This window comes from Nansenia antarctica (assembly GCF_963989245.1).
Source record: "Nansenia antarctica genome assembly, chromosome: 18".
Taxonomy (NCBI): domain Eukaryota; kingdom Metazoa; phylum Chordata; class Actinopteri; order Argentiniformes; family Microstomatidae; genus Nansenia; species Nansenia antarctica.
The window spans coordinates 11,175,766-11,200,633 of NC_137691.1; the positions used below are offsets into that span (position 1 = coordinate 11,175,766).

The 24,868-nt window shown below is 45.3% G+C and overlaps 2 protein-coding genes across 2 annotated transcripts; one reads left to right on the forward strand and one right to left on the reverse strand.

The window, feature by feature from the left end:
* Window positions 1-613: 613 nt before the first annotated feature.
* Window positions 614-11,344, forward strand: cry3b (cryptochrome circadian regulator 3b). Its single transcript, XM_080548153.1, has 15 exons — window positions 614-699; window positions 1,470-1,647; window positions 5,409-5,517; window positions 5,753-5,895; window positions 6,412-6,596; window positions 7,120-7,217; window positions 7,363-7,482; window positions 7,696-8,007; window positions 8,490-8,641; window positions 9,327-9,529; window positions 9,891-10,004; window positions 10,128-10,196; window positions 10,320-10,415; window positions 10,710-10,828; window positions 10,975-11,344. Exons 2-15 carry the CDS (start codon window positions 1,490-1,492, stop codon window positions 10,987-10,989), a joined length of 1,893 nt encoding a protein of 630 aa, XP_080404279.1. The 5' UTR covers window positions 614-699; window positions 1,470-1,489; the 3' UTR covers window positions 10,990-11,344.
* Window positions 11,345-13,944: 2,600 nt separating this feature from the next.
* Window positions 13,945-18,692, reverse strand: LOC308173347 (transmembrane protein 263). The gene is made up of 3 exons (XM_080548358.1): window positions 18,410-18,692; window positions 17,399-17,483; window positions 13,945-15,405 (listed from the first exon to the last, which is right to left on the reverse strand). Exons 1-3 carry the CDS (start codon window positions 18,416-18,418, stop codon window positions 15,098-15,100), a joined length of 402 nt encoding a protein of 133 aa, XP_080404484.1. The 5' UTR covers window positions 18,419-18,692; the 3' UTR covers window positions 13,945-15,097.
* Window positions 18,693-24,868: the final 6,176 nt, after the last annotated feature.

Genomic DNA, 24,868 nt, shown 5'->3' on the forward strand with positions numbered 1-24,868 from the left:
CCCATGTTTTAGCTACAAACTGCGCTGCTTTGAGCCATAATGGCTTCTGTTGAACTTCATCGCCCGTGATCATCCGGGGTCTTCCATAAAGAAACCAATCAATCATATATTTGACAGGAAAACAGACAGTGCGTGGTTTTATATAGACAAAATGTAGCTGTAACTTTAAATACTAGTCTTTTCGCCATAATAAAAACATGTATCAAAAACAAAATATTTTTTATAAAATAGAAACAGCGCTCTCCTTCTGCGTCACTGGGAGATCAACCAATAGAATGGCTCCTTTTCTAGGTCACTGTTCTGTAGCTTACGGTAACATAGCTTTCTGTAACTAGACAGTGAAGCCTTTGTGATTTACCATAAATGTTCGCAACCTTGTTTGATGATGTGAGTTCATATGTATACACATTGGCTCAACACGGTAATACGTGTCATTGTATTGCCTCAAGGCTTAATATTAAATAAGACCATCAACAGCTGGTTGGTTGTTCATCAGATTCAACTAATAAGTAGATACACTATCTAGTCTGCTGTATGTCTAGACCAAGAAAGGTCGAAAGAAACATCGGGCATGCGCAGTAGTGACATGTGTTATGGAACAGTCTGTCCCATCCTTGGGTTGAACCAAACCTGAACTCAGAACATCTTATACCCTGGAACACAACGTTACTGTCCCACAACCAACTCTGACCACGCGAGGTGAGATGTGATGATTTTTTTGCTTATCAGAATATATTTATATAATAATGCATTCATTATAATGTGTCCATTCTGTAATGAAAGGTGGGAATACTACTGTTACACACTTACATAAAGTCAATAAAGTGGCTTAATTTTGGAACTATGTCATAATAATTCAGTAAGACAGTAGGGCTGTATGTATAATAATAATAATAATAATAATAATAATAATAATAACTTTATTTGTATAGCGCTTTTCCTGCAAACGTTGCAGCTCAAAGTATGAACCTCTTTAACAAGTAGTGTGAAGTCATGTTGACCCTTTTTATGATTTGTTCCTCATTTAGCCTACTGTTACAAGTTGGCATGTTATCTATGAGGTCTGTCTCTAGTTTCAGATTGACCTTTTGGAAGTGTGGCATATTTGCAACATTTTAGACATTTCTTATGAGCATACCTTTTGCTTAATTGATTATTTTTAAATATGTGTTGCAATAATTGCCTCTACCTCTTGTGATTTCACATCTGACACATTAGATTACGTATCTGTCACAGCATAACATCGTGCTGGAGAGCATATGACTCGGACCTGAATGAATTATGTCACATTGACCCTGTTGAATATGCATGTTAAACCTACTTTTGATGTTGTTTGGTTCATTTTTATTTTCTTTAAATTGATTTTGTACCTTCTTTTTCTTCTTCTTCATTATTCTATTCTAATTTGCATTAACATTACCTATTGTAACATCCATTCCTAACATTCCTGTAAACTGTTCCTCCTACAGGCGCTGTGTTAAACACAAACATGGCCAAGAACTCAATCCACTGGTTCAGGAAGGGCCTCCGTCTCCATGACAACCCTGCCCTGCTGGAGGCCGTTCGTGATGCAGACACCGTGCGCTGTGTTTACTTCCTGGATCCCTGGTTTGCCGGCTCCTCCAACCTGGGCGTCAACAGGTGGAGGTGAGGGACACAAAACACCTGACCCAAACAAACCCGTCCTGCTGCTGTGGTTCCGCTCTGTGTTTGCTGTGACGTCTCTATGCCGTGACGTCTCTATGCCGTGACGTCTCTATGCCGTGACGTCTCTACGCGGTGACGTCTCTACGCTGTGACGTCTCTATGCGGTGACGTCTCTATGCTGTGACGTCTCTATGCGGTGACGTCTCTATGCCGTGACGTCTCTATGCGGTGACGTCTCTATGCCGTGACGTCTCTATGCCGTGACGTCTCTATGCTGTGACGTCTCTACGCGGTGACGTCTCTACGCTGTGACGTCTCTATGCGGTGACGTCTCTATGCGGTGACGTCTCTATGCCGTGACGTCTCTATGCTGTGGCGTCTCTATGCTGTGACGTCTCTACGCGGTGACGTCTCTACGCTGTGACGTCTCTATGCGGTGACGTCTCTATGCTGTGACGTCTCTATGCTGTGACGTCTCTATGCTGTGACGTCTCTACGCGGTGACGTCTCTACGCTGTGACGTCTCTATGCGGTGACGTCTCTATGCCGTGACGTCTCTATGCCGTGACGTCTCTATGCCGTGACGTCTCTATGCCGTGACGTCTCTATGCCGTGACGTCTCTATGCCGTGACGTCTCTATGCTGTGACGTCTCTATGCGGTCATTGCGGTGACGTCTCTATACGGTGACGTCTCTATGCTGTGGCGTCTCTATGCGGTGACGTCTCTATGCGGTGACATCTCTATGCGGTGACGTCTCTATGCTGTGACGTCTCTATGTTGTGACGTCTCTACGCGGTGACGTCTCTATGCTGTGACGTCTCTATGCGGTGACGTCTCTATGCTGTGACGTCTCTATGCTGTGACATATCTATGCTGTGCTCTGTTGCTAGAAGGCTTCACGTGGTGAGATGCTCTTTTGATCCCAGCAGTTTATTCTGAACATTTTAAATACATTTCAATGTTGTTGAAAATCAATGACACGCTTCCGAGTCAAGCCAAAACATTGCAATGTAATAGATTCAGTGAGTAATCCCCAATACTATCTAGTTAGTGTAGAGTTAGTGTGCATTACTCACTGAATCCATTGCATTGCAATATTTTGGCTTGACTAGCGAGTGTGTCATTGATTTTCAACAACATTGAAATGTATTAAAAATGTTCTGAATCTTGTCCGAACATTTTGATTGGTTGCCGATTTGTTCCTGCTTTCACCAGCTGCTGTAACATTTGGCAGTGAGGCAACAACAGCATAGGTTAACACTAAAACAGGTCTGCATTCTCAGACTGGCATCTCATGTTATGACTACGGCATTATTCAATCTCTCCTACCTCATTCTCCCCATTCCTCTCTCACAGTACAAATGGCATGCATGTGCTGACGATGACAGAATCATCTACTGTCATGTTTTCCATGAGTTTCTGGTCTGCCACTGGCTGAGGCTAGTTTCTCTTAGCTAGATCCTCTTGAGTTATTGACAGATTATGCTACTAAGTCAACAAACACAGATTCCTATACACAACTCTGAACCAGTCAATCGTTGTTTGCTGTAGCCTGTGGAACCGATCGTGGAACGGATCGGGGTCATTGTCAGGGCTTGATTAGCTATTGATCATCATCAGGGTCAGAACAGCCTGTTGTCTTGTGACTGTCCAAACATAGCTTGTTGTTGTTGTTAAGGGTGCCCGTATGCCTCCAATACATTGTAACACTGTGCTTAAAAGATAAAAAATAGAAATAATTGAATGACTCAGTATACAGAAACTCTGTCTCTATTCTGAAGATAAAAATAGACCAAGCATTCATACGGAAAATTGTTTTCTGCCAGATAAAACTCATTTCCGTTGCCCTTTACAAATGTTAGTGGCTGAAAGTACCGCACATCCTGAACGAGTGTCAGGTTAGTGTGTCAGCTGAGAGTTGGATTTGTTGGAGTCACATCGGTCACCAAGGAGATGACCTACTTTGCTGCAGGCTGTGAACTGGTGGTAGTGCGGCCCCTCAAACGCTGTGTGTGGAAGAATACTATAGTAGCACCTTAGAGCCTCAGTTACTGACAGTTATGTCCAAATGTACACTTTTGTAAGTTAACTAATTAATTTGGTACACATGTATCTTGGCTCACTAGTGGTCGTGTTCCCAGGTCTTACTCAAGGATACACTAGTAGTGGTGTTCCCAGGTCTTACTCAAGGATACACTAGTGGTGGTGTTCCCAGGTGGGAATTGAACTCATTCTTCTGATCACCAGTCCAACTCACTGTCCACTAGACTAGGTCACCACTAACCCATATCTCAATTCTTTCAAATAGAGGAATGATGATTAGATATTGTAACTGACGAAGGCTACTGCAACTGGTAATCCGTTCTCAAAAAGTGTGTCATTTGCATAAAGATGCTTACCAAATGGAACATACACACACACAGACACACCACCTGTTGGGAGTATGGTATGTCCATTACCAGTCTGATCACACAGTGTTCAGATCACTTACTCTCCACCAACACGCCGGGTCGTCCGTCTGACACCGTCCGGACGTCCAAACGATCTGGTCAGAAATATCTGTAGTCCGTTGGAATCAAACCAAATACAGTCACTTAACATGTGCAGTAAAGCTGCAGTTGTATTGATTCTATCTGGACATGCTGTCCATATTAGATTAGATTAGATTCAACTTGAACTTGAACTCTATTGTCATTGACAGAGTACAAGTAGGCCGATTGTTTGTTCCACTATTGTTTGTTGTAATGTTGTTGACAAATGTATTTTTTCTAAGTCGCTTTGGATAAAGGCGTCTGCTAAATGCCCAAAATGTATATTCACCATTTATATTTATTTAGGCTATTTATACTCACTATAATACTTCAAACTGTAATACCATGCACTGTCTACATATCATGTCTTCTGAACTGAACACTGTTAGATGTCAAACTACGTTTCATTGTTCCAGTACTTGTACTCTGTGCAATGACGTTGAATGACAAAGTTGAATGTGATGTAATCTAATTACAGTAGGCATATGTAATTATTATGTATAGTATAGTATTAGCCTATGTATAGTATAGTATAGTATAGTATTCTGTCTGACAGCACACTGGAACAAAGTGTTCTGGAACAAAGTGTACCACGGCTGTGTGTGAGGACTTTCAGTTCCCGGAGGATTATAGATAAATAATAAAAGCAGTGTAATAGATCACGTGCAGCTGCTAACTTGTGTTGTGTAAGACATCACACATGACCTGCTGGTTTACCAAGTACCCACAGGGGTTCTACTGCAGATAGATAGATATATAGACAGACAGACAGACAGTTTACAATATCACCTCTGTATGTTGAGCAAATACAGGCAACTTTTTTGTGAAGAAGCTATTACCAATGTTGTAATGTATTCATCACATACTGCCTATTCCCTCAGCTTGTGTTAAAGTTGTTGTTGTTATTCTTCTTGTGGGGACAGCAGAGCTCTACTCTTTGTGTTGTAGACAGCGCTCTCTAGTGGTGGCCTTCTTTTCTGCAGGTTGTGCTAGAAACATGCAATGTTACATAGTGGTGATGTAATTGTATTAACATGATGTAACGTGTATTATGGCCATATATGGTCAAAGGGCTTAGATGTAGTTCCTGGATGATGGTGTGTTAATATCACAATCCAACAAACATGTGCTTAAAGACTCTTTGGCAGTGGATTAATTTTGGCTGGAGTAATAACAATGTAATAACAATGTAATAACCAGTATCATCTTCCCCTCTCTTGTGTCCCAGGTTTCTGTTGCAGTGTCTGGAAGACTTAGACGCCAGTCTCCGGAAGCTCAACTCTCGTCTGTTTGTGATCCGTGGCCAGCCAGCCAACATCTTCCCCCGCCTCTTCAAGGTGAGACCCCAGCCCCCCCCATGTATGTGTGTACCAACCTATTCCAAACCCTAACCCTAACCCCCCCACTACTAACTGATACAGGCTAGTGAAGGACTGCAAACATGTCCACTACAAGTCTAGGACTGAATTACTCAAACACAATTGCTGCCCACAATAGCAGAACTCTTAATGAGTGTGTGTGTGTGTGTGTGTGTGTGTGTGTGTGTGTGTGTGTGTGTGTGTGTTTCTGTAGGAGTGGAACATCTCTCATCTGACATTTGAGGCTGACTCCGAGCCCTTCGGCAAGGAGAGGGATGCAGCCATCAGGAAGCTGGCCTCTGAGGCAGGGGTGGAGGTCATCTCCAGAACCTCACACACACTGTATGACCTGGACAAGTGAGTGACCTTTCAACTCTTCTCTTCAATTCCTCTTCATCCCACTAGAGGGCAGCAGTGCTATGCGAAGCAGTGCAAATGTCTACTGTATATAAGTACATGAGTGCCTACAGAACATACTAACCTACTGTACACTGAACAGTGACCTAAATAACTAATCACACCCATCCCTCTCTCCTCTCCTCTCTCCTCTCTCCTCCCCCCTCTCTCCTCTCTCCTCCCCCTCTCTCCTCTCTCCTCTCTTCTCCCCCTCTCTCCTCTCTCCCCCCTCTCTCTTCCTTCCTCCCCCCTCTCTCCTCTCTCCTCCCCCTCCCTCCTCCCTCCTCTCTCCTGTCTCCTCTCTCTTCCCCCTTCTCTCCTCTCTCCTCCCCCCTTCCCCCTCTCTCCTCTCTCCTCCCCCTCTATCCTCTCTCCTCCCCCCTTTCTCCTCTCTCCTCCCCCCTCCCCCCTCTCTCCTCTCTCCTCCCCATTCTATCCTCTCTCCTCCCCTCTCTATCCTCCCCCCTCCCCCCCCAGGATCATAGAGTGTAACGGAGGTCAGCCTCCTCTCACCTTCAAGCGCTTCCAGACCGTGGTTGCCGCCATGCCGTCGCCGGACCCCCCCATGGAGCCCCTGTCCCGGGCCAGCATGCAGCGCTGTGTCACCCCCGTCACCAAGGGCCACAGTGAGCAGTACGGCGTCCCCCTGCTGGAGGAGCTAGGTAAGACAGGGACATCAGAGGCTCATAGCATTCTAGTTTGGAATGTTGTTGTTTCATGCTGTGTACATTTGCAGCCTTCGGCGGTTGAATGCTGTATAAATGCATTAACATGCAGTATAAATGCAGTATAATGCAACCTCTAAACATACAGTTGACTAGTAGATACATACATATATAGATAGATAGTGGTCCTGGGGTGGTCCATTGGTCTGGGGGGGGTCCAGTGGTCTTGGGTGGTCCAGTGGTCTAGCACCGCAGTCTACAGTGCACATTATGCCCATGTCGGCATGGGTTTGAATCCGGCCCCTTGCCCTGCTGTCATGCCCTCTCCTCCTTACTTTCCTGTCTACCCTCACTACCTCTATCCAATAAAATTACAAACATGATAATATTATAATACTGCCCCACTCAGAAAAAAAGAACCTTAAAAAAAACTGAAAGTGCAAATAGCAACTCTGCTCATTGGGTCAAAAGACTACATTTAACTACATTTCACGACAACTTCCTGTGTTTCTCTGTGTAGGTTTTGACACAGAGGGCTTGCCCCCCGCCGCGTGGCCGGGAGGGGAGAGTGAAGCTCTGGCCAGGATAGAGAGTCAGCTGGGCCACGACGTCTCCACCGTAAGTGAACACACACACACACACACACACTCAAACTTCACACTCAATACTCACATTCAAACTTCAGATCCTGTTTTGTCAATTTCGGTCGTTCATTAAGTGTCCTCCTTGCTCTCTCTCTCTCTCTCTCTCTCTCTCTCTGCAGCCCCCCAAGACCACCGCCAACCCCCTGCTTCCCAGCCCCCTGGGCCTCAGCCCCTACCTGCGCTTTGGCTGTCTCTCCTGCCGCCTCTTCTACAACAAACTGGCTGAGTTCTACAAAAAGGTAACACACACACACTCACACACACACACACACACATACACATACACATACACATACTTACATATACACATACATTACACATACACATACACATACACATACACATACACAAACACACACAACCCTATATTACCAGGAGTTTACTAAGTAGTTAAATAGTAATAACACAATGATAATACTGTATGATTGTTTATATTGATGTGTTTCCATCAGGTGCAGATGAAGGGCAGCCCGCCCATCTCTCTCTTCGACAAGCTCCTGTGGCGCGAGTTCTTCTACACGGCAGCGACCAACAACCCGCGCTTCGACAAGATGGAGGGCAACCCCATCTGCATCCGCATCCCCTGGGACCGCAACCCCGAGGCGCTGGCCAAGTGGGCCGAGGCCAGGACGGGCTTCCCCTGGATCGACGCCATCATGACCCAGCTGAGGCAGGAGGGCTGGATCCACCACCTGGCCCGGCACGCTGTGGCCTGCTTCCTCACCAGAGGAGACCTGTGGATCAGCTGGGAGGAGGGCATGAAGGTGAGGGGGGAGGAGGGTATGAAGGGGAGGGGGGAGGAGGGCATGAAGGTGAGGGGGGAAGGAGGGCATGAAGGTGAGGGGGCATGAAGGTGAGGGGGGAGGAGGGCATGAAGGTGAAGGGGGAGGGCATGAAGGTGAGGGGGGAGGAGGGCATGAAGGTGAAGGGGGAGGGCATGAAGGTGAGGGGGGAGGAGGGCATGAAGGTGAGGGAGGGAGGGCATGAAGGTGAGGGGGGAGGAGGGCATGAAGGTGAGGGAGGGAGGGCATGAAGGTGAGGGGGGAGCGGGGCATGAAGGTGCGGGGAGAGGGGGAATGGGAGGAATGGAAGGAGAGAGAGAGAGAAAGAGGTGAAGTGCGGAGAGGATAGTGGTAGTGAGAGAGAGAGACAGAGACATACAGTATATATATATCCCTGTTTGGTCCACCTGTGGCGTCTCTGTATGTGTGTCTGACTCTCTGCTCTGCTTTTGTGTTCCTGTCAGGTGTTTGATGAGCTGCTGCTGGATGCAGACTGGAGCGTGAACGCGGGCAGCTGGATGAGTCACTCCTGCAGCTCCTTCTTCCAGCAGTTCTTCCACTGCTACTGCCCCGTGGGCTTCGGACGACGCATCGACCCCAGCGGGGACTTCATCAGGTAAGCGTCATTTCTCTCCCAACGGGTGTGCTGGTGGTGGGGCGGGCTGGGTGTGTGGGGCGGCGGGGGCTCCCCGGGGGTGGTGTCGGGGTCCACCGCTGGGTGCTGGTAGGCAAACTGGTTAGTAGTCGCTCTATGTGTAGAGGGCTGCAAGGGAATTTTCCTGGCTACATAGTGTACAGGTTTTTTACTTTTGCCTGCTTGCGGCTCTGTCAGTATGTGAAGCGCATGAAATTGCAAGAAATGCGCTATACAAATATAATTTTATTTGATTTGATTGATGATTTAACACTAGAACAGCAGTGGGTCAAAGTGGGTCATTTGACCATGTGAGTAAAAAAAAAAACGTATATCCTTGCACTCCTATCAAATTTCAGGACCCTCCTTTCATGACTTTTCCTAGATATGTGCGTTCTACCACCCCAGTATCCTTACATTTTCAAAATCACATCAGGATAAGCTAGCGTAAAGCTATTTTGCAGGTTTTTTTGTGTAGGAGGCAGGCTAACTAGTGGTCGTTGTGTGTAAATAGCAGCTTGGCATTCTAAAGACTATGGTCATTTGACCCCCGAGACGGCTCTTAAAGTAGGTAAAAAAAGGCACGGCTGTTCAGTGTCAGAGTCAGAGATCTCCAGTACTGTGGATAGTGAAGTGATTTTTTCCGTCTTCATCGGTTTGCTTCCAGGCGCTACCTGCCCGTCCTCAAAGACTTCCCGGCCAAGTACCTGTACGACCCGTGGAACGCCCCCGAGGAGGTGCAGCGGGCGGCCGGGTGCGTGGTGGGGGTGGACTACCCCAGGCCCATGGTCAACCACGCCGAGGCCAGCCGCCTCAACATCGAGAGGATGAGGCAGACCTACCAGCAGCTCTCGCGATACAGGGGACTCAGTGAGTGGAGATTTAAGTGTTTAAAACTCCTTTCGTTTATTTTTTTTTATCTTTCTCTCTTTCTCTCTCTTTCTCTCTCTCTCCCTCTCTCTCTCTCTCTCTCTCTCTCTCTCTCTGTATCTCTCTCTCTATCTCTCTCCCTCTCTCTCTCTCTGTCTCTCTCTCTTTCTGTCTCTCTCTCTCCCTCTCTCTCTCTCTCTCTCTGTCTCTCTCTCTCTATCTCTCTCTCCCTCTCTCTCTTTCTCTCTTTCTCTCTCTCACTCTCACTCACTGTCTATCATTTTATCTCCTCTGGATTTCTGCTCTCTCTCTCTCTCCATCACCAGGTCAATAACCTCTCTCTCCCTTTGTCTCCTTATAGGCTTGCTAGCGGTTGTGCCGACCAGTTCCACAGAGGACGTGAATGTGAATGCGATCAAAGCGGCGACTTCGCCCTCTACTGGCAAAAAGCACCGCGGGACCAACGGCCACCATGGTGAGCATGTCCCCACGGCCCTGTCGTAGAAACATATGCCATAATATGATACTGTCACACCACCGTTGACCCTCCTCCTGAGCCACACTCTTCTTCTTCTCCTCCTCTCCTCCCTCACTCTAGGCCGTAGGGAAAACAGAGAGCAGGCGGGGCCGAGTGGACTGAAGCGACCAGGACCGACAGATATTAATTGTAAGTTGTGACACAACCGTGCTGAGATCCTCTCTCACAGTCTTGACCTCGCATTCGTATTATTCTAGCGTACTCCTTCCTTTCTCTAACCTGCTCTCTTTTTGTTGTTGTTGACCATTGCAGGCTGCCTTGCGTCCATCCCAGAGCATGGAGGAGTGACCAATCAGGAGCTGTGTCAGTCAGGAAGTGACCATGAGTTCGCTGTGCCTCGGCATCCAGGTAAGCAACCATGTCACATACATACTGACAACACACCTCACATAGTGACAACACACCTCACATACTGACGCAACACCTCACACTAATTTCTTCATTTAGTGCTGTAGTCAGTCAAGATAGGCGTTTCCTTATCCTCATCTACTATGTGTAGCTGACTTACAGATAACACACACATGCAGTATAACCTATATAGCTGTATAGATATCACACTAGACTGTACTGTACTTCATGTCCTGGTCTCTGCGGTCCTCTGATTCACACTAGACTGTACTGTACTTCCTGTCCTGGTTTCAGGTCCTCTGGTTCGAGGGGCGCGGTCTGGGAAGAGGGAGCGGGAGTCGGAACAGGAAGTGGCCGGGGACAACAATAACACACATTCCTCTGCCTTCAAGATGCGGCGTCACAACAAACAGGTCAGTCAGGGGTTCATGGTCAGGGGAGAGTGATACCGCCGTAACTGTGTGTGTGTGTGTGTGTATTTATTTGAACACAAATACTGTTGCCTGCATGTTTAGAGTGGTTGTTTGAAATGTCATGTTTTTGTTTGTTTGTATTGCAGAAGACGATATGTTGACAAGAAGAAAGGATGACAATATCTTCCTAAAGCTGCTGCTGTAGATATTATACATATTGTACCTAAAGTGTTTTAAGAAAGATTGTATGTTTTCAAAACTCTTTGCTTCCATGTTGAGAGATTAAATTACTATTATTACTTAGTTATTATTATTGAGTATGTATTAGTAAGCAATGTTCATTTTGAGATTTGTGAAGTCAAAAGTGTGCATTTATAATTTGGCAGAATGTTTCCATGTTTGGTTGGCTTCCAAATCAAATCTAAGAAATGTACCGTTACGTGATTCATTTGGGACACACATGTCTTCCCTATTGAGTTGATAATAGGTACTTCTTTAACCTATCATAGGAATTTGCACCCTAAGAGTGGAAGTTGTATCACTTTATCAAAGATCTGGTTTACTCTTAACTACTCACCCTGTCTGAGTGATGGACAAGGACAGTGCTTCCAAAATGACTCAGGATGGACCGGTGGCTCACGTCTCACAACATGAACATAGTTTGGATGCTACTGAACCATGGAAGAGAGAGGTTTACTGTTGGCCCTGGTATCTCTCTGCTGTCATAAAGAAGACACATTATGTACACATGCCAGTTAAACTGTGGACTGTACATATGATTTACTGCTGTATGTGTATGATGTTATATTCTGGAGAACAGGGTTGGGGTCCATTTCAGCTCCTGGAGATTTCTCAAAAGGAATTATATTCAGACCCGGTTCAGTTTCGTAAAGGTTCTGCTTAACCCTAACCCTTTTTGTACATAATGTTTTTCTGTTATCTAGTTTGTACATATCTCATTTTGTTACATCTCTTACCAAATTACCAAAGTAGTATTTGCATTAAAATTTTATAGAGTCGATTTTCACTGAGATAATATTGTACTGTATATGTTGTTTAAACTCTTCTTATTTTATGCTCAGGTTCATGTATACTGTTAAATTATATTTGAACTGAAATTAAATGGTTGGAAATACAATAGTGTTCTTCCCTCGTTGAAGATTTCTTCTTTCTCATCCATTTTATACAGTCATGTTTCACCCCATGAAAACTTTGTATGTATTATATTTAAACATACATATATTTTTCAACATATATTTAAACATACTCTTCAACATATTTAAACATATGGACATTTGATCTTCATTTTAACAATATTTAAACTGAAAATAAATCTCTTAAAAATGAAAATATTAAAAGGTATGTAAAATGTAATTAATAGAAATGCAATTTTCTTGAGGAAAAAGTAAGGAGACCCCGACATTTATTACTACTTCAAATGCCTAAAATTAGAATCAAGTGCACCACATCAGCTCCAAACTGAGTTGAGTTGATGCCAGAAAGCTAGATGATCTTTGGTCTCATCTAATCACCTGAATGGTTCAGAGAAGGCTTGGAAGAACGTGATGTGGTCAGATGAGACCAAAATCGAGCATCTTTGGCATTTACTCGACTTGACTTGACTCGAGAACCTCCTTCCCTCAGCCAGGACGCTGAAAATGGGTGGTGGATGGGTCTTCCAGCATGACAATGACCCAAAACATAATAATAATAATAATAATAATAATAATAATACATTTTATTTATAAAAGCACTTTACATAAGAAATCTCAGAGTTCTACAATTAAAAAGAGGAAGATAAAACAATAAACATTTTCAATTAAAAGGCAAAAAAAAGGCTCTATTAAAAAGGTGGGTTTTAAGGCCTGGTTTAAAAGCATCCACAGACTGTGGTGCCCTTAGGTGGTCAGGGAGAGCATTCCACAGCCTGGGAGCAGCCGAGCAGAAGGCCCGATCTCCCATGGTGCGGAGCTTGGTCCTGGGGGTCTTGAGAACATACGGCCAATGCAACAAAGGAGGGGCTGAACAAGAAGCACATTAAGGTCATGGAGTGGCCTAGCCAGTCTCTGCACCTTAATCCTATAGAACATCTGTGGAGGGAGCTGAAGCTCAAACCCTTAAGGATTTGGAGAGGATCTGCAAAGAGGAGTGGACCAAAATCCCTCCTGAGATGTGCACAAACCTGGTGACCAACTACAAGAAACGTTTGACCTCTGTGCTTGCCGACAAGGGTTTCTCCACCAAGTACTAGGCTAAGTCATGTTTTGCTATACTTAGCTAACTTGCAATACTTATTTCCATCTATCAAATGTAAATCAATGTATAACTTTTATATAATGTGTTTTTCTGGATTTCTTTGTTGATATTCTGTCTCTCACTGTTAACATAAACCTACCATTAAGATTATAGACCGTTCATTTCTTTGTCAGTGGGCAAACTAACCAAAATGGCAGGGGATTAAATACCTATTTCCCCTATTATAGATATCAATGACTGTTCCTGTTTGTCATCTTACTGCAATGCAAATAGGAACCATTCTTTTGTCTTCAGTCTGCCTTTAAGGAAGTGGCTCAGGAGAATGTCCATGTAAACAACACCCTCTCTGAGAAAGAGATAAGATAATGATGGGTTATCAGCTTGTTTAAATAGACTTGACATAACAGTAATCTTTAAAACACACACATGAGCACAGCTTACAGTACAAGGAGTGCACTTAAAACTAGGCCATGGCAGACCAATGAAAGGACACTGTCAGACAGAGAGAGTTCTACCCTGGGTGCCAGCTTGCTCCTGCTTTGGTCTTTGGTTTGTAGTGTTGTTGAATGCAGCCTGCATCTTGACTTATGTCAGCCATGCTCAGAGAAAATAGTATGGCATATTGACCTTGGTTAAAAACAAGAGTGAAGATAATTAAAGATATACTCACCCTCTTTAATCTTCCTTATAATTAGGTGGCATCTCAAATCAAAATAAGCCTGGATTTTCCTTTAGGGACGTTGATGGAATACCCCCCTGGAGGATCATTTTAATTTTACACGTCATTTAACCCTAACCCGCACAGAATGTAGGATACAATTTCTCTATCTATGAATAAGACAGGCACAATGACATCAAACCTCCCAATAAAACTTTATTATATCGTTGGAAAGTACAAACAACCATACAAGACATTCACATCAGCCTTCCTCTGGCCACAACACTGCCGTGGCAGAAATACACAAAATAATAATAACCTAACCTAAACTGTTGCATTGAAATGCTGAAATTCTCACAAATGTTAAAAAGGGGCCAAAATAGACAGGTGAGAGCCTAGCCCTCCAACAATAAATAGATCTCTTCTTTAGTGTAACTGTAAAATAGATGTTTCCTGCTCATAACTGCACATACAGAAAAATTCTTACTAGATTTTTCATTATGCAAATATCCTGCTGACATGATTTGATAAATCCTTGAGTTACAATTTATTTTTCGCATCAGTTTTCAGTTCTTGAATAACCAGCCGTTTGATTCGCCCCCAGCATAGACCCATCAGAGTTCTTGTATTTCACAGAATCCCACAGCCTGCAGTATTCACAACAATATCAAACCTTTTCAGGCCACAAAAAGCAATATCCTCACCCTGTGTTTAATGTCCATTTCAGCATATTCTGTGTATAGTATTTGGAGAATGTTCACAAAAGAAGCTTATACAAAATAAGCCATTGAAAGTCATTGAACCAGTAATATAACTGGGCAGGCTAAGTTATAGGAACAGCACAACCCAACATCTCTAACCTTGAGAGGACAGTAGGATAAATCCCTCGAGACACTGTTCTAAGTTCAGTTTTTGCATGTCACCCTCTAATGATTCCGAGAGGGTAATCTGATCCTAGAACTGTGCCGCATGGCAACGACTACCCAGAGGATGTCAAACAAAGAGAGAGAAGCTTGCCTGAATAACAGTACCCTCCCTCTTCAACACTGAGAACCACACACTCTTAAAAAAGAACAAACACACATACTTAAGGGAAAAACAAACAAACAAAAATAAAGGGAAAGCTACTTGAAGGCACTCGGAACAACCTTAGTGAAGGCACTGTACAAACAGAAGAAAAAGGTGAAAAGAAATAGTCTGCTTTGAAAACTCCGCTATCAGCTTCCCGTCACTTCTTCCTATGGCTCAGGGGGGGTGGGGGGGTGATGCACGTGTCAAGTCCCTCATTATCATCATCATCATCATCATCATCATCTGCGTCGTTATCTTCCTCCTCCTCCTCCTCCTCCTCCTCCTCACTCAGCCTTGTCCTTTCTCTTGGACGTGTACGGAACTTTGCTGGCTACCGTGGAGCCCACCGAGGACACCCCCCCCGCCACGGCCGACACGCCGCCTTTGACCAGGCCCACGCCGTACGAGGGGGCGTTGATGACGGCTGACTTGGTGATCTCCAGGCTCTTCCCGCCCAGCCAGACGACTCCGCCCGCCGTGGCGCCCACCACGCTCTTGGTGGCGCTGAAGAGGCCGCCCGTCACCCGCCAGAGCACGCCCGGCTGAGCTACGGGGTGCTCCTTGCCCTCATCCTTCACCACAGCCACTGCATCTGTGTGTGTGTGAGAGAGAGAGAGAGAGAGAGAGAGAGAGAGAGAGAGAGAGAGAGAGAGAGAGAGAGAGAGACACAAGAGGTGAAGTGTGAAGAGGATAGTGAGAGAGAAAGACAGAGAGAGAGACACAGAAAGAGAGACACAGAGAGAGAGACAGACAGAGAGAGAGACTTTTAGGTAGTGCCACAGGTAAATATTTGTTTACCACTGTGCATGTCGCCGTCTGATGATGGGGAGGCGTCACTGATGCTCTATGGTCATTAGTAGTACTGTGTATGCAGCTCTACACCAGTGGAGGCTGATTGAGGTAGAAATCGGAGGACAGGCTCATTCATGTTTGATCCTATTCCTTGATCCATTTCATGCATTACAAAGAACTGGTGGAGGTCTCTCCTGGGCTAGGGGGTGGAGGTCCTCTCCTGGGCTAGGGGGTGGAGGTCCTCTCCTGGGCTAGGGGGTGGAGGTCCTGGGCTAGGGGGTGGAGGTCTCCTGGGCTAGGGGGTGGAGGTCCTGGGCTAGGGGGTGGAGGTCCTGGGCTAGGGGGTGGAGGTCTCCTGGGCTAGGGGGTGGAGGTCCTGGGCTAGGGGGTGGAGGTCTCCTGGGCTAGGGGGTAGAGGTCTCCTGGGCTACGGGGGAGAGGTCTCCCTGGTATAGGGGGTGGAGGTCCTCTCCTGGGCTAGGGGGTGGAGGTCTCTCCTGGTATAGGGGGTGGAGGTCTCTCCTGGTATAGGGGGTGGAGGTCTCTCCTGGGATAGGGGGGAGAGGTCTCCCTGGTATAGCGGGTGGAGGTCTCCTGGGCTAGGGGGTGGAGGTCCTGGGCTAGGGGGTAGAGGTCTCCTGGGCTAGGGGGTGGAGGTCCTGGGCTAGGGGGTGGAGGTCCTCCCCGGGCTAGGGGGTAGAGGTCTCTTGGGCTAGGGGGTGGAGGTCCTGGGCTAGGGGGTGGAGGTCCTGGGCTAGGGGGTGGAGGTCTCCTGGGCTAGGGGGTGGAGGTCCTGGGCTAGGGGGTGGAGGTCCTCTCCTGGGCTAGTGGGTGGAGGTCCTGGGCTAGGGGGTAGAGGTCTCCTGGGCTAGGGGGTGGAGGTCCTCTCCTGGGCTAGGGGGTAGTGGTGGCCTAGTGGATGGTGAGTTGAACTGGTGATCAGAAGGTCATGAGTTCAAATCCTGGGAACACCACTAGTGAGCCCTTAGGCACTTAGGCCTAAGTTACACAAGGGAGGCTGTAATCTCTAATTGAAGTCACTTTGGATAAAAGCGTCAGCTAAATGGTTAGAAATGTCAAAAGAGCTACTCCTACATAAACCCGGAAAAGGTGTTTGTTTTAGAATGACACCCCTCTCAGAGAGTCCACTTCTTGACAAACCACAGGTGCGACACCCACAATTTCAAAATGTTTTCCTCGATAACTCGCATCCCCTCTCTTCCACCTCCTTCCCAACACACATTGGAGAAGGCGAGGAGAAGGTGTGAGGTTCCTCCCCTCTGACCTTTGACCTTCTCCTACAGGGTGTGTTAGAGAATACGGCGAGGAATCGAGGAAAGGCTTTTGAGACGCTGCCACAGATACCAGAGAGTGGCCTGTATTAGGCCAGCGTTCTTTAATAATAAAAATTCATTATATTTATATATAGCGCTTTTCCGTGGCTCAAAGACCGTTAGTGTGAAGACTGTTATTTCAGTTAATGTGAAGACTGTTATTTAGTGTGAAGACTGTTATTTAGGGCTGTGTTGTGGTGTGTTAATGCTGGACTGCAACAAAATCAAGAGGTTGCTTTGCAGACAACTATTACTGAATCATTATCCTGGCGCACAAACACAGAGCAACCCTTGCACAAACAGACATTCCCTTGATACGTGTTTGAAATAGAAACAAGCAACCCTTTCGCCTGAATTGCACCATATCCCTGATGATTATAGGGTCCCTCGACAAACTCGCTCTTAAAATAAAGTACAATCATAAGGGGGTGAGGGTGCGGAGACACTGTGCTTAGTTACCTGCTGTGGGCTCGCTCTCAGGTTCGGGTTCTTCTCCCACCAGACTCGTCCCTGGCTGGGCTTCAGGAGTGACGACGTTGGCGTTCTACAACACATAGAACAGAGGTCATATCATGTTAATGTCATAGATCTTGACACGAGATCAGATCATAGGTGTCCACAGAGTAGATAACCAATTGCAGGCAACATTAACGAATTGTCCACATATTACATTGAGTACAATGGGCATGATGATATAGTAATAACAGTGATTGGTGACAATAACTGATCATTTTAAGCATCATGCACAATCCAAACGCATAACCAATCAGTTGTAGGTAGGTCTGGTATGAAGCTGCTTTCTCTGCCTCATGTTCCAACTCCAAACCACTAGACTTGCGCCACGTTGAGGGTCCTCTAGACCTACTAGGACTCTCTCATGAGTGTTTGGGGCCTGTTATTGAGATATTGTTTTCTATATATACAATTTTAAAAACCGCAGAAAGCTGCTTAGAAGTTGTGACAAGCTTACCAAGTACCGTCTTATTAAAATCGATCGTTTTGGGATCAATCACGCACAGAAACTTTAATGTGACGCAGGCTGGAGGCTTCATGTTAGAAACTGGTTTGTCTTTTTTGCAAAGTCGAACACGACGGTGAAAATAGATTATGTACAAATAACGGCTCTTATTATTCTGCATAAGAACAACCATTATACATTTAAATACATTTTCCAAAGATCAACCAGTGATTATCTTGCACTTAGACGGGGAAACACATAGCCTAGACTTAAGACGACAAGTCAACGACTAACAATAACAGGTCTCTCTAAGAAAAACATAAATACATAATTATACTACAAGACTATCATGTTTATTAGTAAAGCGACGCTCAACTTAATAGATATAGCAACTGATCTAATTATGTTATGACATTTTGTTTGTTTAGTTCTGGCGTATTTTCATAATAAGGGGATAGATTATCAAAACAACTTAGGATATTATGAAAGCATGACTTAAGCAACATTCTTACCTTCACCATTGTTCCCCTGTACTTTCTGATGGCCGCTCGCAGGAGAGACTGATGTTCTAGACTGCGTCTTCAGACGCACCTGGGTAATGATCTGGTGCGTCGATCGCCCCTATAATAATCGTTACTTTGTTGCAAGCTGCGGTAATTAATTAAGTAGTTAAAAGCGATTACTTTCTACTAACGTATAGCCACGTAATTTCTCTAACGCACACAAAATTCTGCGACTGCGATCGCTTCAAACTTTTTCCCAAAAAAACCTCTGGGGTTTATCTCGTTGGTTCTGCCGACGTGGCGTCTACCAGCGCTGCTCAGCTCTGCCCTCTTCTCCTCTCCGGATCTTGCGTCACACTAAATCAGCTCTATCTTTTTTTTCTATCTTTTTTTAAAAATGATTAATAGTTTTTATTATTTTCAATAAACAGACAATGAACAGACATCCATCACAAGTAACAGTTGACATTGGACAATAAATTAAAAAGACAAAAAATAGACAAAAAAATAAAAATAAAGGTGATGTACAGCAATGTAAATCAACAGCAGTGTCTAACAATCATACTTATAGCAGTTTACTTTCACGTTTTACATTTGGGATATTGCTATTTATAAATAAATAAAAACAATAAAAAATACAAATATTGCTATTTACATGAGCTGGAGTTGCCATTATTTCTCAATATATGAGTGATACTGCCCCCATTTTTCTATCTTTTTTCCAGTAATGCTACTTGTGTGTTATGAACAGACACACACACACACACACACACACACACACACACACACACACACACACACACTATTCATAATGAATATGAAAGCTTCGAGATAATAGGAAAGCGATTGCATTTGCAATGTGCATGACCATTAAACCACAGTTGACAGAATGGACCATACTGTCCATAAATGTATAGGATTACAATGTTACATTATGGCAACAAAAACATGATTCATCTTTTTGTGCTTAGTCCACACACTCTGTGCTGGGGGTCCTGGGGCTTAATAGTACAGACAAAACCTTTTGAAACACTACTGAAGGTAGCATGGCATTCTGTGGCACTGTAGCTATAGTGCAAGGGTCTTCAATTGTGGTCCTGCAGACCTGAAGTACACAGTGTGCACGATTCTGCCCACAGGAACACCTGACTCAGACCTTCAGTCTGGCCTGGACCATACTATGAATTATATCTGCGTTTGTGCTGGGCAGGTATACAAGCATGCACACTCATAGTTCTGTAGGACTGACGTAGGAAACACTTGCACTAGTGATTCAGGGATTTGCCAAAGAAAAACATAAAACTGTTACAAGATGTATTATTCTGCATTTCATCCACCTTAAGATACAAAAATCTGTTACACAATAACACCAGTGACCAATATCAACAGCATCAGCACCTGATGACAGGCTGTGAAGAGAAAGGAATATATCCAACCTACACTGATGAAACACCTCGGGCTGAGGCAGGGCTGCCTTCAAGGCCAGGCTTGTGTGGAAAAGGTGGAAGAATTGTCTTACAGCAGTTTGATTTGATTTGATTTTTATTAGGAATTTACAATAGAATAATTTACGCATTATGACACTAAGTAATGTCCAGAGGATAGCACTTGAAAGCATTATTTAAAACACTTGTTTCCAAAGTGGTCCTCGATGGAAACATAAAATGAATAAAACAAAACATCACACAGTATAAAGCATAAAATGAATAAAACAGTGACTGAGAAGCAAAGCCTAGTCTGAGAGTGTGTGTGTGTGTGTGTGTGTGTGTGTGTGTGTGTGTGTGTGTGTGTGTGTGAGAAACACCTCACTGATGACCACCTCTCCTCTGGACTCCAACCCAGGTGATCAGGCAGCCTATATCACTCAAGTGCTGTAAATTAGTCATGACCAGGTGATCTGAAGTGTCTCAGAGGGGGGTGGTCAAATCTTTGTCAGCTAGTTCCAACAGGACTGTTTCCTCTACCGAAGCTCTGAATGACACAGAAACATGGTTCATGATGAATACCAACATTTGACGTTTTATCCATTTAGCAGACGCTTTTATCCAAAGGGACTTACAATTAGATATGACAGGGGACAGTCTCCCTGGAGTAACAAAGGCACACTAGTGGTGGTGTTCCCAGGTGGGACTTGAACTCATGACCTTCTGATCACCAGGACAACTCACTATCCAATCGGCAAACACTACCCCATGTACAATATGAGGATAAGAACCATATTAGCTCTAAGTGATTCATCAACTTCCATTAGAACAATGTTTTGAAACTCAATTTCAACAGTAAGTAGAGGGGGGGGGGGATGTTGATAAGAGAGAATATGAGTAACGTCCCAACTTGTGTTAACTTAATGCACACGTGACATAGCAGTATAGATCTTGAAAAAGAACATCTTTGGTAGAAGAAAAAAGTATTTAAGTGTTAAAAAAGTGTTTGAATTGTAACATTTAAACATACACTACAGCCTTTATTAGCATTCTACCAGTAGCATCATGAAGGGTTCAGCATCAGGAAGTATGTCGTTTGGTGATAAGATCAGGCGGTTACTTAGACGCCGGGTCCCCAACTATTCCCGTTCCTGTCCTCACAGTTACACACAACAGCTTTTTTGTCATTGTTAGATTTTTTATTTTACTCAAAATCACCGGGAAAAGTTACCATTTTTGAATGGGAGTCAATAGAGAAAACGTTTTAAAAAGTCAAGCCGTTTTCCCCAAAACGAGGCATGGATGGATGGATTCTCATATGTGCCGTGTAGCCATCTCGCCATATATCAGTTTTGGTCACCACGCCAAACAGTCTGGAAGTGTCCCCCAGTTTGGGTCCTTTGTGATGGGCTGCCTCACCACCGCTGAACAGAGGGATCCTGTAGGTCCAGGGCCGGTCCTAGGCATAGGCGAACTAGGCGGTCGCCTAGGGCGCCAAATGCCTGGGGGGCGCCAAATGCCCCCCCCCCAAATATATAAATTATTTTGTCTCTATAAATGTCATGTCTCTATGAAAATATGTCTCAGCCTACTGTCTATTTTTGTCTTGAAACCATTGTTGTCCATATTTTTACTGTTGAATGTGTGGGTGGTGATGAGGCAGTACTGGTGGCTTAATGTGGTGGGGCCGTGGGGGTGGTGGTGCCCCTAAAATTTGGGGGGAGGGGGGGGGGGGCATCAAATCATACTCTCGCCTAGGGCACCTAAATGCCTAGGACCGGCCCTGTGTAGGTCACATAGACTGTAAAAGACGAGAGTTGACGGTATCTGTCTCTCTCCTTGTGTGACAGACATGGAAACTAGGCTGACACCTGCGACCTACTTCTCTACTTCTCTACTTCTCTCTCTACGTTCTACATTCAGTTCCCCCGGCTCCTCGGAGCCTCTCAGGAGGAGGCCAAGTAGGACGACTGAGCGCTTCCGTGGTCGACGTCCGTGGTCGACGTCTCTGTCAGCTTAGCAGAGTGTTCATTCAGAGGCAGCAGCGTTCCACGACCAGGAAAACACAGCGAACAAAAACAGACGTGCACATTGTAATGGATTTTTTCATCTTATAAATGTTGTATTGTATGTATTCCTGTGGTATTCATTTTCACACAGAATGTGACAGTATGTTTCCATGAGGTGAGTTCCCGTGGGATTGTTGTGGGTCTGGCTGTCCTGTTTGTGAACACAGAGCTGTTTGGGCCTTGTGTTCGTAAACAGTTCGTTTAGGACTCGCTGTCGGTCCCACGAGAACTTACTCCCTATTCTCAGACTCGTTATCAATGTTATGACTATGTTAACAATATATCAATTGTACTGTGTGTGTGAGTTTTGTATCAGTCATTAAAAGCTTCCCATTGAGAAGTTGACTGTCCGCTCTAGAGCTGTAAAAGATCATTTTCTTCAATAAATACCATACCTAGATTTAAAGTTCCTATCTTGAGTCTCATTAATTAATCCACGACAACATAGAAAGTCAATCATTTTTCAACACTTTATGCACAGATGCTCAAGTCTTTGTACCTGAGCCTAGTGTAAAGGGTTGTAGACAGCAGCTTATGTGGGAGTCTCTCCCTCGGTCCCCCCTGACCACATGTCAGTTCCCAGCCACTGTGCCCCAACCTGGGTCCACTGAATGGATAAAGCTTGCCATTGATCTCAGGTCAGGTCTTAAAAAGTGGGGATCAGGTCAAAGCTATCAATTGATAATATGCAAGGAACTTTTCCTGGATACATGGTGTACAGGTTTTTCGCCCTTGCTTGCTTGCTATGCGCTGGTGGTCCTTGGGCCTCCCCTTGGGGGCCCCCGGCTGCCCCGTGTGCCTGGTCTATTCCGCCACGGGCCACCTGCTTGGCCGTCCTTGTGCGGGGCCTTTATGGTCTGTGCTTGCTTGGCTGGGCTGGGTGTGCTGGTGGTGGGGCGGGCTGGGTGTGTGGGGCGGTGGGGGCTCCCCGAGGGGGGGTGAGGGGGTCCACCGCTGGGTGCTGGTAGGCAAACTGGTTAGTAGTCGCTCTATGTGTAGAGGGCTGCAAGGGAATTTTCCTGGCTACATAGTGTACAGGTTTTTACTTTTGCCTGCTTGCGGCTCTGTCAGTATGTGAAGCGCGTTGAGTTGCATCTTGTAAGAAATGCTCTATACAAATAACATTTGATTTGATTTGATTTGAAAGCAAAGAGACGGTGGTTCTATGCATGTTCACTGGGCGGAGTCTGTACTGCTAGGGGGCGTGGCCAGGGTTGCGTTAGGTGTGGTGTAGTCGGTCCTCCATGACCTCCTCGCTGATCTCGGCCAAGCGGTCGGTTTCGGGGGTCCGGTTGCTTTGTCGGGTCTTGTGTCCGTGGTCGGTGTTGTCGGGGGTGTGGTCGGTGTTGTCGGGGGTGTGGTCGGTGTTGTCGGGGGTGTGGTCTGTGTTGTCGGGGGTGAAGCACTTGGCGTTAGGCTCCGCCCCCTCGTCTGTTATGGAGCCGCTCCGCTTCAGGTGCATCTCCATGGGGTCGTCCACTAGATCTGAGGGAGACAGAGGCAGAGCACCAGTAAAGTGTGTACATCACCTCTTGTCAGCTCTGCTATCAGTGTGTGTCGTACCTACTGTGAGTTTAACTGTGGGTCACTACTGTGTGTGTGTGTGTGTGTGTGTGTGTGTGTGAGTGTGTGAGTGTGTGTGTACAGTATGTGTACTCACCGTGTGAGTTTATGCTGTGTTCTCTGATCAGAGCCGTCTGTATACACAGGGGGGTGTGTGTGTGTACTTACCGTGTGAGTTTGTGTAGCAGTATTATGCTGTGTTCCCTGATGTATACACGGGGGGGGGTGTACTCAGATATATATAGCTACCTCTTGTGAGGTCAGCTGTGTTCTCTTGTTCACTGCACAATTGTCACCAGATCGATATTCATCTGACGGGCCTACACATGGTTCACCATGGGCAGGGGGTAGTCCTTACCTACATGTAAACACATAGACACAGATACACTATATGAACAAAATGATTGGGACACCCAAACATCACACCCATATGTGCTTGTTGAACTTCTCATTCCAAAACCATGGACATTAATATGGAGTTGATCCCACCTTTGCTGCTATAACAGCTTCCACTTTACTTTACTTTATTTGTATAGCACTTCTCAAGACAGCAGACACAAAGTGCTTCACAGTACATTTGGTAGCATACGACAAAAGTAAAATAGAATTCATAAAACGGAAACAAACAATTCACAAAAGCAATAACACAAATAATAATATAAAATCAATACAGATATCAGAGCAACTTATAAAGAGAAATTAACTAATACAAATGCCATCCTATAGAAGTGGGTTTTTAAACGTTTTTTTAAAAGTAGTACAGACTCAGCTAACCGAACAGTGAGGGGGAGGCAATTCAATAGTGTTGGAGCTACAACAGTAAAAGCACTGCCCCCCTTTGTTTTGAGCCTGGACCGTGGGACATTTAAAAGCTGTTGGTCAGAAGATCTAAGTCATCTTGCTGCAGAGTATTGGGTTAAAAGATCTGAAATATAGGAGGGTGCCATGCCATGGAGGGCTTTAAATGTGATCAGGAGGATCTTGAACTGAATCCTGAAATGTACAGGAAGCCAATGTAAGTGGGCCAGAATGGGGGTCATACCGTTTGATGAAAAGGTCCTTATGTCAGGAATTGTGAAACCTCATAATCAAGCCAAACAAGTCTTGTTGTGAAAACATGTGTTTTAACATGAGTCAGGGGGCCTCTAGGTGACGATAGAGGCAGTTCAGCATCATCAGGGTGGCGTCCTCTACATGTCTGCCAGCTCTATCTAAAGAACCCTGCACCTTCTGTTGAACAGCCTGCTTTATCACCTTCTCAAAAAACTTCATGCCCCGCGGTGGTGTAGCGGTCTAAGCACTGGCCGCTAGTGCATGCTGCCCACCGGGGCCGGGGTTCGTATCCCGGCTCGCCAGATCCAGATATGGCCGAGGCACACGGGAAGCGGCATATTGGCCGGCCGCTTCCGAGG

Excerpts from the sequence above, each read along its gene's own strand:
- cry3b (XM_080548153.1), top strand. The coding sequence starts at position 1,490 with ATGGCCAAGAACTCAATCCACTGGTTCAGGAAGGGCCTCCGTCTCCAT. Across the intron at positions 6,597-7,119 it reads CCCCCTGCTGGAGGAGCTAG|GTTTTGACACAGAGGGCTTG; the intron begins GTAAGACAGGGA and ends TTCTCTGTGTAG. Across the intron at positions 7,218-7,362 it reads TGGGCCACGACGTCTCCACC|CCCCCCAAGACCACCGCCAA; the intron begins GTAAGTGAACAC and ends CTCTCTCTGCAG.
- LOC308173347 (XM_080548358.1), bottom strand. Across the intron at positions 15,406-17,398 it reads TGAGAGCGAGCCCACAGCAG|ATGCAGTGGCTGTGGTGAAG; the intron begins GTAACTAAGCAC and ends ACACACACACAG.